Source organism: Monodon monoceros, unplaced genomic scaffold (assembly GCF_005190385.1).
Source record: "Monodon monoceros isolate NGI ecotype Baffin Bay Population unplaced genomic scaffold, NGI_Narwhal_1 Super_Scaffold_22, whole genome shotgun sequence".
In the NCBI taxonomy this organism is placed as follows: domain Eukaryota; kingdom Metazoa; phylum Chordata; class Mammalia; order Artiodactyla; family Monodontidae; genus Monodon; species Monodon monoceros.
This window is the reverse complement of record NW_021703779.1, coordinates 10,996,303-11,011,892: the sequence shown is the minus strand read 5'-3', so window position 1 is coordinate 11,011,892 and position 15,590 is coordinate 10,996,303. Positions and strand designations below refer to the sequence as shown.

The 15,590-nt window shown below is 36.6% G+C and overlaps 1 protein-coding gene across 7 annotated transcripts in view; it reads right to left on the bottom strand.

Annotated features, from left to right (window-relative positions):
- Positions 1–10,699: 10,699 nt before the first annotated feature.
- Positions 10,700–15,590, bottom strand: part of LOC114906524 (lysine-specific demethylase 6A-like) — a 167,344-nt gene continuing 162,453 nt past the window's right edge. For all 7 annotated transcript variants that reach the window (XR_003796444.1, XM_029241351.1, XM_029241354.1 and 4 more), the window contains 2 exons: positions 13,122–13,292; positions 10,700–12,011 (listed from right to left, as the gene is read on the bottom strand). Coding sequence is in view for 6 of the 7 variants with exons in the window: in XM_029241351.1 (XP_029097184.1) it covers positions 11,982–12,011; positions 13,122–13,292 (201 nt within the window). In the remaining variant the exon portion in view is untranslated. The remainder of the gene's footprint in view (positions 12,012–13,121; positions 13,293–15,590) is intronic.

The window sequence follows — 15,590 nt, the reverse complement described above, 5'->3', positions numbered from 1 at the left end:
GTACATATATACAATGGAAGATTACTCAGCCATAAAAAGGAACGAAACTGAGTCATTTGTTGAGACGTGGATGGATCTAGAGACTGTCATACAGTGAAGTATGTCAGGAAAACAAAGATCGTATATTAACGCATGTATGTGGAACCTAGAAAAATGGTACAGATGAACCGGTTTGCAGGGCAGAAGGTGAGACACAGATGTAAAGAACAAACTTATGGACACCAAGGGGGGATAACCACGTGGGTTGGGGATGGTGGTGTGCTGAATTGGGCGATTGGGATTGACATGTATACACTGATGTGTATAAAATTGATGACTAATAAGAACCTGCAGTATTAAAAAACAAAGCAATACTAAACTTTCTTTAGGTTATTTGTATGGAAATACATTAATATAAATGTTTCAGACATTACATGAAATTTCTAAAAATCTTATAAGTTCTGGTATAATGTTATGTCACAATTCTAGTTATTAAAATGTGTATCTCAGAAATAACTAAATTTCCTTGTCAACTGCATTATTATGAACTTTCATCAAATCTTTAACCGTGGCCATTTTTAAGTCTTTTGTCATTTACAGAGCTCTGGGTGTACTCTGATGCTTTTGCAAAAATGTTCCTATAAAAGGGTTTCATCTTCAAGGAATTCATGGAAAAGACTCTGACAAGTACAGGTTTCTGGTAACTGACTATACTGCTGAACTGAATGAATGCGCATTTTCAGAACTCTAATAGAAAACTGATGAACTCATAAAAGTGGTAACAAAAGATCAAGATGGAAAAAAAATTAATTACATGGGACTGAGTGACATGATGAGGAAGATTATAATTTGTGACTTTGTTTGAATTTAAAAAACAAATCCCAACAGGGAAAAAAAGACACAACTTATCAAAATATGTGAGACAAATCTGAAGCACTTAGAATTTATTTTACTAAGTGTATATAGACAAAAAAGACTTCTAAATCAAACTGATTTAGTTACTTTAAGTAACTAAAAATAGCAAAACCGAAAGCAAAAAAAAGAGGAAACATAAGAAGAGAAACTGGATGCGCAAAATAATAACACAAAATTCTAGCTCTTAAAAAATAAAAGTTAGCAATATTTACAAAGACAATGCACACAAAATCACAGAACGCCAACAATAAATTAGACAGGGTATCTCTATACATCCTGTACCATTAAAAGGGTAATAATGAAAGTAGAAAAAAATTAACTTGTAAAACATGGAACAATTCCTCAAAAATGGTAGTCACTCTGGGGCAAAAAATTTTAACTAAATGTGCAAAGACTATACAACCTAGTAACTGCCCTTGAACATGATCCCAGAAAAATAAAAACGTATATCCACACAAAGACCTGTACATGAACACAGTGACTTTATTCATAACAGCCCCAATATGGAAACAAAGTTCTTTGATGGGTGAATTGCTAAATAAATTGTGGTACATCCATATCATGGACTGCTACTCACCAGTAAAAGCAAAAAAAAAGAAAAAAAAAATCCAGATACAAGCAACAACGGGGATACATCTCCAGGAATTATAGCACGTGAAAGAAGCCCTTCCCAAAATATGGCCTATTTTATGATTCCATTTGTAAAATATTCTTAAAATTTACTAAATTACAGAAATAGAGAACATTCAATGTTGCCAGTGGTCAAGTACAGGTAAAGGAGAAAATGAAGGTGGGTTTTAATATAAAACGGATCCATGTGGTGAAGTACAAATTCTATATATTTGCCATATCAATGTTAGTAACTTGTATATGATCCTACACTGTAGTTTTGTAGAATGTTACCACTGAGGGGACGTGAGTAAAAGTACATAGGTTCTTTGCATTATTTTCTTACAATTCCATTCCAATCTCCGATTAAGTGAAAATAGAAACTTTACTGAGGGGCTTCCCTGGTAGTACAGTGGTTGAGAATCTGCCTGCCAATGCAGGGGACACGGGCTCGAGCCCTGGTCTGGGAAGATCTCACATGCCGCGGAGCAACTAGGCCCGTGAGCCACAACTATTGAGCCTGCGCGTCTGGAGCCTGTGCTCAGCAACAAGAGAGGCCGCGATAGTGAGAGGCCCGCGCACTGCAATGAAGAGTGGCGCCCGCTTGCCACAACTAGAGAAAGCCCTCACACAGAAACGACCCAACACAGCCAAAAATAAATTTTAAAAAGCTTAACTGAAACAAAATACACATTGTTACCCTAGTTATAGGCTATCAAATTCAAAATCAGCATAATGAAAAGACTCCTCAAACACAAAAGCCTTGTAAACATTTAGCAATTCCAAATTTGCTATTGTGGGAGACAAAAGCACTTTACTCAGACAGCCAGAATGAGTTTCTACTCCTCCATCCCTTAGTCCCTTGTTAGGATGAAGATAGTTTCTACCTCAGAGGAACTGTGGGAGTCAGGTGGGAAAATGCATGGAAGTCCTTTGTACAATATTACCCACAAGTGCATAATAAACGGTAATTCTCTAGCATATACCAAATACCAACGTGCTCTCATAGGGGGATTTCTGGACATAACCGACCACACCACTCTCAATTTCATAGTATTTCCCCTAGAATGGCAGTCTTTACTACAATTACTTCACTAAGCAGCTCAGATTAATGTCACTTGCTATGCTAATGTCTTTTCACTTTATATCTTTTCAGGATAATGGGGACTCGGATGTTCCAAAAATTCTAACTTGACCAAAATTACCACTCGTTCTTTTAGTTTTTCTCCTCTTCTCTCATTTCTCCCTTCTGAGTTGTAGTTCCAAGGTACATTTGGTCTTTCTCTCAACTTTGTTACCCTAACTTGTAACTTCCAGCCCAAACCACTCAATTCCAGACCCACAAATCGTTTATTAACAAATTAAAATTACTTAGATGGTCTAATGACACTGTAACCGTGCTGTGCCGTCTGAATTTGTTAAAAGCACTCGAAGACAACCAAATGTGGCTTGTGGACTTTATTACCCCAAATGCTTCCCAAATCTGAGCCTTTGAACTCCATTCTCATCTGAACTCAAAATTTTGAGTTTAAGCCCAAAGCATTTCTTGATCTTCTATTTTTAGAAATATCCCTCCAGGAAGTGTGTAAACAACAAATGGAGCATGTTAAACAGGAAGAATACTGCAAATTTAATATTCTCTTGTTTAAAACCTGTCGAAAACTCCATTTCTTAACTGCAGCTGAGACTTTATATTATAGAAGTATTATACGGGCTTCCCTGGTGGCACAGTGGTTGAGAGTCCGCCTGCCGATGCAGAGGACACGGGTTCGTGCCCCAGTCCGGGAGGATCCCACATGCCGCAGAGCGGCTGGGCCCGTGATCTATGGCCGCTGAGCCTGCGCGTCCGGAGCCTGTGCTCCGCAACAGGGGAGGCCACAACAGTGAGAGGCCCACGTACCGCAAAATAATAAAAAATAGAAAAAATTAAAAAAAAAAAGTATTATACCTCTATTTTTTCCAGTAGTCTGTTAACTCCCTCAGTGCCTGAAGTCATGCCAAAATACTTGAAGTTCCCAAACATTCATGTTTTGTGAGGTATGAAAAAAGTAGATGACTTAAATCTGTCCTGAAATGCGAATCTTAAAAATACTTATTATTTGATATATTTACATGTATCTCCCAAATTAGTGATAAAACTCTTGTGTGTAAGGACAGCAGGAAAAGTCCACATCTTTTCCATACTTGTCTTTCAGGAAATGGTAAAGAGGCAGTCATTAATAAAAATATGTATCACAGAAACATAAAAGAGGAAAAAGAAAAAACCTTACAGCACAGATCCTACATTTATCTAAATTCACATTATGAGCTTAAACTTCAGCTGATCAAATACAACTATTTTAATATTTCATTTTATTTTAAAAAAACTACTTTATTAAGGTATGATTCACATATATAAAAATCCTAATTTTCAGTTTACACCTTTGGAAAAGTGACTTAGGTTTTATTCCAAAATGCAAAAGCCAGGATATTTTGTAAATGATAATTTAAGCAAGTTGAATTGCACATTCATGTTGGAAATGTAAACTAATTTTCACACCACCAAGAAAAGTTCTTATTAAATTGGCAACATAGAGAAAAGAATGACTTAGTTACTGCTTTCTGAATTAGTACCCTGTTTTATGCAACTTATGGATTAGGTTCTTTTTCTAAATAATGTGCTATTATACAAATCTGTTTAATTAAAAGGTACTAGGGAGAACTGTACAATTTGGCTAAGCATAAAGACCCTGAGCTCACCTCCTACTATGAGCACACCCAAATCACAAGTTTTTGCACAACTTTTTGCATCTTCTTCAACTAAACATACAAAGGAACAACAGGGAGAAGGGTAGGAGGGGCAGAATTGTGATACGGTCAAACCCCATAGCCCTGGGTGGTCTACCCACAAATGGGAGACAATTTACAAATGCACAGGTTCTTCCAAATGAATGAGAGGTCCAAACCACATGTTGGACTACCCAGTGTAAGAACCATGCACCAGGAAGACAAGACCCCAGAGCATCTGGCCAGTAGGAGTTACTTCCAAGAGATCCACAGGGCTGTGGGAAAGACTCCACTCTTAAAGTGTGCATAGAAAATCTCACAGTCTGTGATTCAGGGTAGAAGCAGTAATTTAATAAGAGCCTGGGCCAGAACTACCTGGTCACCTGGGAGTCTCCCAGAGAGGCAGGAAGCAAATGGAACTCACCCTGGGGACAAAGACACTGGTGGTTATAAAGCAGAAACTAACACACCATTGTAAAGCGATTATACTCCAATAAAGATGTAAAAAAAGTTGGGAGTCCTTTGGAGTCAACCCCCTAGTTTATCAGCCCCAGGACCCAGCCCTACCCAAGTCCAGCAGCCACTGGCACCAGTTACAGAGGTGTCTCAGGCCAAGCAACTAAGTGGGCATAGACACAGTTGACCCATCAACATTCAGGCTGCCTTAAGACCCCCTAAGCCCATAAGCCACCTTTGGACAGAGCCATACCATGGACCATGAACCTATGCAACAGTGGGAAGGCACCAGGCTCAAGACCTCCATGACCCTCCAGCCAGAGACCCTGGGAACCAGCTCTACCCATCAGAGGGCAGACACCAGCTTCAAGTAAACCACAGCCCTGCAGTCTGTGAACATGGTCTGCACATCAGTTGGCCAGACATTGCCTGGGACCAGCTGTATCCGGACCCCACCCACTAGCAGGCCAACACAAGCTTCAAGACACCCCGAGCCAGGCATCAAGTTATATAAGTAACCAGCCCCACCTACCATTTCACACCAGCTGCTCTTGGGACCCCTGGGCCCTGCAATCAAACCCCAGAACACAACTCTGCATACCAGTGAGCCAGTACTAGCCCAAAGGCTCCCTATGGTTCTGCAGTTAGCCATCCCCATGACCCGGTCCGGTCAAACAGTGGCTGGCACCTTCTGCAAGAGGCAGTGCCTGACAACCAATTGGACCCAGAGCCAATCAAACCTACCAGAACACCCACACAGTGTACCACAATGAATGCAGCCCTCCTAGGGGGCATCACTACAGCATACAGTTCTGGTAACCAAAGGCAAGTGTGCTGCTGGGACACAAAGGACATCTAGAAAAGGCCACGTCTCCAATGATGGTAAATGCAACCAACCTGCCAGATACATACAAATATGAACAGCAAGTTAGGCAACATGAGGCAACAGAGGAACATGCTCCAAATTAAAGGAGAAGATAAAACTTCAGAAAAAGTTAGTGAAGTGGAGATAGGCAATCTACCTGAGAATGAGATCAGACAAGTGATCACAGAAATGACCAAAGAACTCAGGAAAAGAATACAGGTACAGAGCAAGAAGACACAAGATTTAAACAAGTTTTAGAAAATATAAAGAACCAAACAGAGATTAAGAAATCAGTAAGTCAAACAAAAAATACACTTAAGACAATCAACAGTAGACTGATACAGAGGAACAGATGAAAGAGCAGGAAGACAGAGTAGCAGAAATCACTGATGCTGAACAGACACAATGAAAAGAAATGAGGACACTTTAAGAGACCTCTGGGACAACATCAAGCTCACTAATACCCACATTATACGAGTCCCAAAAGGAGGAGAGAGAAGGGCTGAGAACATAACTGAATAACAACTGAAAATTTCTCTAACCTGTGAGGGGAAACTGTCAGCCAAGAAACACAGCCCAAACTGGATTAACTCAAAGAGGAAAACTGTAATAAAAATGACAAAAACTAAAGCTAAAAAGAGAACATTTAAAGGTAAGGGTAAAAAAATTAATAAAAGTGAGGGTAACGTAATAAATGACATACAAGGGAACTCCCATAGGGCTATCAGCTGACCAAGAAGACTCTACCCAAAAAGGCTCTTGTTCAGATTTGGTGGAGAAACCAAAAGCTTTACAGACAAGCAAAAGCTAAAACAGTTTGGCACCACAAAGCCAGCTTTACAACAAATGTTAAAGGCACTCTTCTAGGTGAAAAATAAAAGGACACACGTGAAAATCACAAAAGGAAAAAACTCATCAGCAAAGACAAACACAGTAAAGATAGGAAATCATTAATGCACAAAACCAATGTTAAAATTAAAAGAGTATAAACTAGTAAAATCATCTATATCCACAATAAGCAGTTAAGGATACACAAAACAAACAAGATGTAAAATATGATATCAAAAACAGTAATCCAGGTTTCCCTGGTGGCACAGTGGTTAAGAATCTGCCTGCCAATGCAGGGGACACAGGTTCGATCCCTGGTCTGGGAAGATCCCACATACTGCAGACCACAACTACTAAGCCTGCGCTCTAGAGCCTGAAAACCACAACTACTGAGCCCACGTGCCACAACAACTGAAGACTGTGCATCTAGAGCCTGTGCTTCCCAAGAGAAGTCACGACAATGAGAAGCCTGCACACCGCAACGAAGAGTAGCCCCCCTCCACCACCACAACTAGAGAAAGTCCACACGCAGCAATGAAGACCCAACGCAGCAAAATAAATAAAATTTTATTAAATAAAAAAACAGTAATCCTGAGAGGGAGATGAAAATGAAGGACTGTAAAAATGCATTTTAAATTAAAAGATCAGAAACTTCAAACAATCATATGCATATGTATGCATCTGTGTGTACTTATATATAAACCTCAGGGTAACCAGAAGTCAACAATCTGTAACAGATACACACACACAAACGAAAAGAAATCCAAACATAAGTAATTAAGGGGCTTCCCTGGCGGTTCTGTGGTTAATACTCCATGCTTCCACTGCAGGGGGCGTGAGTTTGATCCCTGGTTGAGGAATTAATATCACATGGGCCACGCCATGCAGGCAAAAAAGAAAAAAGAAGTCATTAAATCACAAGAGATGAGAACAAAGAAGACCTATAAAAAACCCCACAAACGGGGCTTCCCTGGTGGTGCAGTGGTTGAGAGTCCGCCTGCTGATGCAGGGGACACGGGTTCATGCCCTGGTCTGGGAAGATCCCACGTGCCGCGGAGCGGCTTAGGCCCGTGAGCCATGGCCGCTGAGCCTGCATGTCCGGAGCCTGTGCTCTGCAACGGGAGACGCCACAACAGAGGCCCGCATACCGCAAAAAAAAAAAAAAAAAAAAGAAAAAGAAACCCACAAACAACAAAATGGCAATAATAACATACACTTCAGTGATCACTTTAAATGTAAATGGACTAAATCTTCCAATCAAGAGAGATAGGGTGGCTGAACTGATGTGGAAACAAGACCTACCCACAAGTTGCCTACAAGAGACTCACTTCAAATCTAAAAACACATGTAGATGGAAAGCATGGGGATGGAAATGGTATTCAAAACAAATGGAAATCAAAGGAAAGCTGGGGTAGCAAAACCTGTATCAGACAAAATAGACTTTAAAATAAAGATTGTTACAAGAGACAAAGAAGGACATTCATTACATAACGATTAAGGATTAATCCAAGATGATGTAACAGTTATAAATATACATGCACCCAACACAGAGCACCTAAATATAAAGCAAATATCAACAGACACAAAGAGAGAAATCAACAGTAACACAGTAATAGGAGAAGACTTTAACACTCCACTTACATCAGTGGACAGAGCACCCAGAGAAATCAGTAAGGGAACACTGGCCTTAAGTAACACGTTAGACAAAGTGGACTGCATAGATATATACAGAACATGTCATCCAAAAGCAGCAGAATATTCATTCTTCTGAAGTGCATATGGAACATTCTCCAGAATAGATCACAAGCTAGGCCCCAAGACAACTAGAAACCATAAAACCCCTAGAAGAAAACGGAGGTGGAATAGTCTTTGACATAAATCATAGCAATATTTTGGATCTGTCTCCTAAGGTAAAAAAAATACAACCAAAAAACCAAACAGAACCAGATTAAACAGAAATGCTTTAGCAGAGCATTCATTTTCATCAACAAAAAGATGACCCAATGAATGGGAGAGACTATTTACAAATGACATTGTTCATAAAGAATATACAAAATATATAGAGTTCTTACAAATCAATATCAAGCAACCCCCAAATAACCCAATCAAAAAATGAGCAGGGGGCTTCCCTGGTGGCGCGGTGGTTGAGAGTCTGCCTGCAGATGCAGGGGACATGGGTTTGTGCCCCGGTCCAGGAAGATCCCACATGCCGCGAGGCGGCTGGGCCCATGAGCCATGAACGCTGAGCCTGTGCATCCAGAGCCTGTGCTCAGCAACAGGAGAGGCCACAACAGTGAGAGGCCCGCGTACGGGAAAAAAAAAAAAAAAGGCAGAAGACACATTTTCCCAGATGAACAACAAACACAGGGGAAGATTGTTAACCACCACAGAAATGTAAATTAAAACCACAATGAGGTATCACTTCTTGCCTGTCAGAATGGCAGTCATCGAAGAGACCACAAGTCACCAATGTTTGTGAGGATGCAGAGAAAAGGGGACCTTCCTACACTGTTGGCCGGAATGTAAATTGGTGCAGCCACTATGGAAAATGGTTTGGAGGTTTTTCAAAAAACTAAAAAGAGAACTACCATATGATCCAGTAATTCCATTCCTGGTTATATATATGCAACAAACCCCAAAACACTAATTCAAAAAGATACATGCACCCCAATATTCATAGCATTATTTACAATAGCCAAGATAAGAAAGCGACCTAGGTATCCTTTAAGAGATACGTGTTTATAAAAAAGATGTGGTATACAGAAACAATGGAATACTACTCAGCTATACAAAAAAAATGTTGCAACAACATGGATGGGCTTGGAGGGTATTATACTAAGTGAAGTAAGGCAGACAGAGACAAACACTGTATATCGTTTATATGTAGAATCTAAAAAATAAAACTAGTAAAAATAACAAAACAGAAAGACTCACAGATACAGAGAATAAACGAGTGGTTACCAGTGGAAGAGGTGGGGGGAGGGCAAGATAGAGGTAGGGAACTAACAGGTACAACTTACTATGTACAGAATAAATAAGGTACAAGGATGAATACACAGGGCATAGCCAATATTTTATAGTAACTATAAATGGAATATAACCTTAAAAAACTGTGAATCATTATGCTGTACATCTAAAACTTACATAATATTGTACCTCAACTTTTCGAAAAAAGGTACACTGGAAAAAAAAAGGCTTGGGTGGAGTCTATGTTAATAAGTCTTACACCTCCTGCAGTAAAATAACAACCACCTCCAAAATCCAATTTATAAAGGATATTAAACTGATGAAAGAAAATAGGAAACAGAAGACTTCTTTCATGTAGATATACTTCTAAGTGATGGTGGTATATTTGATTTCATGTCCTGTTCTCTACTGCTTTAAAGACTGTAAAATTCTGTGAAGTAAAATTCTTGACAGGCAATCCAAATAGAACTAAGGATTTTTTATGTGCAGGTAAATACAGTAAGTTCAATTTATACGAACCTTGGCAATAAATCATCTCAAAAAGAGATGAAACAGTAAGATGCTATGTAAGAAATACAAAATAGAGCTAGTTAAAAAATTCAGATGTAGCACTAATACATTATAATATAAACGTAATACTTTATAAGTCTCCTGATGGTTAAATTTTGAACTTTCATTTCAAAATAGTCTGTCTTGAGTTCTATCATATTTTGACTTTTGGACAAAAACCATTTACATGAAAATCAGAAAATATAGTTGTTAAAATAATATGAGTGGCATTTGCTAGTTTTCTTAACTAAAATGGAATTATAATCACTTCCTTTTGAAATTATATATACATGTGTATACATATGTGTATCTATATGTATGTATATATATATATGATTACTGTTCAGATTTCAATTACTGAAAAACTGTTACCTAAATTTAATAAAATATGCACAACTTTTTGTCTTTAAATTATTTCTAGAAAGTTATTTGAAAAAAGTACTTCATTAATACAATCATAAAGGCATTTCACCAGATAGGATTATAAATTCTCTAGACATTTGCGTAACTTCATTTGTAGAACCTTACCAAAACTCCCTGGAACACTGTTATAAAGAAAACTGTGATAAAATGAGAATACAGGCCAAAAGCTTCAGCACGTACAGGTAGAAAACAAGGAATTCTTACAAAATGGTTAATAGTTATTAATTAAGAGTAGTTTGTTCATATGAAGTAAAAACCTTCACTTTGTTAAAATTTACTAGTGATACAGAATTTGAATATATTCCCCCCTCCCCTTGCTGAACCATGTTGTACAGGCAGAAAATCATGAAATTTTAAGTCATGTAATCCAGAAAATAAGTCACTTAATATATTTGTTCTTAGAGTGGAGACCATCATTCTGAATCTCCTCTTCATAATAAACAAGATTTATCAAACCTACATCATGTTCTCTTTAAAATCTTAACTTCACTATTCATTTTCTACACTACACTTTTCTGGTACTTTTTTATTGGCCATCACTGCAATAACTGAAACCTAACAAATCAGATGAAAGACATTTACTTTCAAAATAAACATACTTTTGCAAGTAATACTTTACAGTAGGCACCTCAGAAACTATCATATATGTGAAAATTCAAAAGTTTTCTTTATCTTTTTACAATTATATATTGTATTATATATGTTATACATGTGTGTGAATATATATGCACATATAAAATATATATAATCAGATTTGAAAATGAATAAAATCTGGGTCTTTACAGAAAGTCTTTCTACAACTCAAACAGTGGAAAACCTCTAAACATTAAACAACTTTAACAAAAGATTCTGTACAATGCTAAAGTTTTATTTACACATACAAAATGTAAAAGGAGTAGTGTTTAAAGTTACAGAACTCCTTAATATTTAACAGCAGGCAATCTCAAAAAAAAAAAATAACATTCCATTCACAAATATTTTCAAGCAATAAATATGTATTCATAAATAGTGTAAATCTGTATTAAGATTAGAAACAAAATCACAAATTTAAAGTTTATTCCTTAGTTTATGTGCAATCGATTATCTTTGTATCTTTTGTTATTAGGCTACTAAATTTTTTAAAAAGTTTTAATTTGGAACCATTATGGCCTCAAAACAATACAGAAAAACTTAATGCAGTTAAAAAATATTTTTCTCCTTTAATTTTTCACATTAAAAAAGTTAACCAAAGATTTAAATTTATTAACTATCTTCGCAAACAAATGGCCAGTGAGGACAGTGTATCTTCCCCAGGAAACTTCTGAAAGGATAAAATATAGATGAAAACTAATTTATCAGTCCAGAAACAGAGAAACAACAAAAAAGGTATCATCGAGTCAGTAGTCTGTTGGACAATGCCAGTTTTGTCAGATACCATAAAACATGTGATAATTATTACTAAGTAAAGCTGGATCATCTTGGAGCAGAAAAGTGCTCTCCTACATCCAGTTGTTTGACAATATTCTTGGAAGGTTGCATAGACATTAGCTTTTAGTCAGCACTCTTAAGAAGCAGCTACAAACCCAGTGGTGCAGAACTTTCCTGAAGATCAGAAAAGGTGTCATTTAATATTCATGGAACAATATCAAGAAGAGGAGGATGATACTGAAGGAGCCTAAAATTAAAAGTGAGGTGTATTAATTATTTTAGTATATCATTAATCCTTAAAAGTGTTCTCTAGTTCATGGCTATAAACAATATACAGCCTACTTATGAAGTGAGTTAGAAAGAAACACCAAGTCTTAAAAAAGTTCAATAGCCTGCTAATTGATGTGCTTTTATTGTGTCCTTTAGGACCATATTTCTAAGAGTTCTAAATTATTACCCTCATTTTTCTGTACATCATTTAGTCACAAAAACTTACAGGACATACCAAACTGACTGCTAAAACATAGAATTTGTGAAAAACTTTAAAAATTTTAATTAAAATTTCACTAGTTATTGGTTCATGAACATTTCTCAGCTAGAGTATATATTGCACATATTTCTCATAATTTTTCTCTTTTTTAAGCAATCCTAACCACCATTCAATTAAAAATACTACAAACTAAATTTCAATATTTAGAACAAAAGGCACTTGACCAGTATTAACAACTCATGAATAACTGTAATTCCCTTCATAAAGCCATTCTAAGTCAAAAGTAAAGGTTGGCAACCTGTCTTTGAAATTAAAACATGCAGAATTCACAAACCTCTGAATTTAGTTTCATGCATCTTATAAACTGTACCATTAGTCAAAATCCATCAAATATTTCCATGAGTTTAAAAGATAACAAGAACTAGGTCTTAAATAAATACAATTAAGCTCTGAAAATAGAAGAATATTAAAAACATAATGATTTTTCTTTAGATCATACCTACAGAATTAAGTAACCAACATTTGGTTTTATCAATTAAGCCAAGTAGCATAAAGACTATGATAATATTCTAAAAGTACACAAAGATTTTTAAATGTAATTATTGTTATTATTTAGGCCATTCCCACTGAAAAGGACAAACAGTAATATATATTAATTTGATAAAAGGCTTCCAAGTATGAAAAAGAGGAATATTTTCTTACACATCATCTATTGAACCAATGGAACCAATATACATCTTATTAACCAATATACATCTTATTAACCAATATATATCTTATTAATCCTTATTAACTAGTTAGCAAAAACAAACACTGCTGCTTCACAACCCAGCTAACTATGTACTCTCACATGATGAATTCACTTACTAATGTAAACTGGTCATATACTTGCATGAGGTCCTCCATTTTGTATTCTTCTAGCACCACAAAATTGTTCAGATTTCCACTTGTTTTTCGTGCACAGTCATGGCAATGTACTATGTATGTCTTTTGAGAATTGCTTTCATTAGTGACAAAAAGAAGATCAAAAACCTCCACCTATTTTATAAGAGAAAAAGCACTGAACAGAGACAGTTGAATTTATTTGCACAACTTATAAAACTATGGAATTCTACTTTACATGAAAATGTGGACAGTTATTTTTTGTCTAAATGCTGGGACTTAAAAAAGCCACAGGGTTGTATGTTTGAGATACCAGGTTTATTTTGTAGGACACCCAAAGACAAGGGTAATGTTATACACTTAGAGATTAAACTAACAGAATGAAATCCTTGTTATAATCACTAATTAAAGTTTAATCAAACATTTATAAGGATCAGCCTATTTTTATTTTCCCCAGAATATCAGAACAAAAATAGAAAAAAGTGATAATAATTTTTCTACTTCTTCATGATAGTATTCATAGTGTTCTGGTTTTGTTTGTCTCTCTCTCCTCATATTGAGCTCCACAAATGTTGTGACTAAACTATTTTATTCATTTTTGGACTCTTAGATGTCATAGTGCTTAGTCTGGAAGCAAACCAAACCAAAATAATAATAATAATAAAAGTAAAGGAAAAAAAGAAAAATGGAAAAGCAAAGGAAAAAAAGGAAACAAACACTTGAATGAACATGATGAGATTATTTTCAAGAGCCCAAAACTCATAGATGACTAATAAAGGGTGTTCACTTCTAAGCCTACTATATTAAGGAAGATAAGTACAGGGTGTATTCATGAACTTTACCATACGGAGAGACAATAAGTGCATCTTAGAAAGAATGTTGAGTTACAATGACTCCGCCAGGAAAATGGATAATAGACAGAATACTTGTTTTCATATACAGAATAGATTCTTATATATCTGAGGTATAATACCTAACCAGAATCTGTTTGGCCTTATAATAATATACTTCAATGAGGCTATACAATAGTAAAACAGCCAACAGATTTAATCAGTATATCTCATAAGTGTAACACAGTTTCAAGATCTAGTTCAGACCTTTCCAAGTTCTAGGCAAGTGATCTGACTTCTGCTTGACTTGTTCAGTGATTAGAAACTCATCACCTCAAATCGTCTTGGAACAACCTAATTAAACTTAAAAGCTTTTGCACAGCAAAAAAAACCCCATAAACGATACGAAAAGACAGCACTCAGAAGAAAATATTTGCAAATGAAGCAACTGACAAGGGATTAATCTCCAAAATACACAAATAGCTCATGCAGCTCAGTATCAAAAAAACAAACAACCCAAACAAAAAATAGGCAGAAGACCTAAACAGACATTTCTCCAAAGAAATGACCATACAGATGGCTAAGAGGCACATGAAAAGATGCTCAACATCACTAATTGTTAGGAAATGCAAATCAAAAGTACAATGAGGCATCACCTCACACCAGGTACAATGATCATCATTAAAAAATCTACAAACAATATATGCTAGCAAGGGTGTGGAGAAAAAGGAACCCTCTTGCACTGTTGGTGGGAACGTAAATGGATACAGCCACTGTGGAGAACAGTATGGAGGTTCCTTAAAAAACTAAAAATGGAACTACCATATGACCCAGCAATCACAGTACTGGGCGTATACCCTGAGAAAACCATAATTCAAAAAGACACATGCACCCCAATGTTCACTGCAGCACTATTTACAATAGTCAGGACATAGAAGCAAACTAAGTGTCCAATGACAGACGAATGGATAAAGAAGATGTGGTAAATACAGTGGAATATTATTGAGCCATAAAAAGGAATGAAACTGGGTCATTTGTAGAGACATGTATGGACCTAGAGTCTGTGACACAGAATGAAGTCAGAAAGAGAAAAACAAATATAGTATACTAACACATATACATGGAATCTAGAAAACTGGTACAGAAGAATTTATACACAGAACAGGAACAGAGATGCCACATAAAGAATGGGTATGTGGACACAGGGGAAAGCGGAGGGTATGACGAATTGGGAGATTAGGATTGACATAAATACACTACAATGTGTAAAACAAATAGCTAGTGGAAACCTGCTGTATAGCACAGGGAGCTCTGCTCAGTGCTCTGTGGTGACCTCCTAGCTGGGTGGGATGGCGGGGTAGAAGGGGGGTCCAAGAGGGAGGGGATATATGTATACATATAGCTGATTCACTTCATTGTACAGCAGAAACTAACACAACACTGTAAAGCAATTACAAAAAAAATACAGAGTTCATAAGGTTTTCTATTACTATGAACAGGCAGTAACATACTTTAGGGAGCCCAGTAAAAAGGTTGCGTTTCTTCAACTTGTCATCATTTGCCATTTGATCAACTATCCTGTTGATTTTATTTTCTAAACACTTCTCCCTTCCTTCTCCCTTTA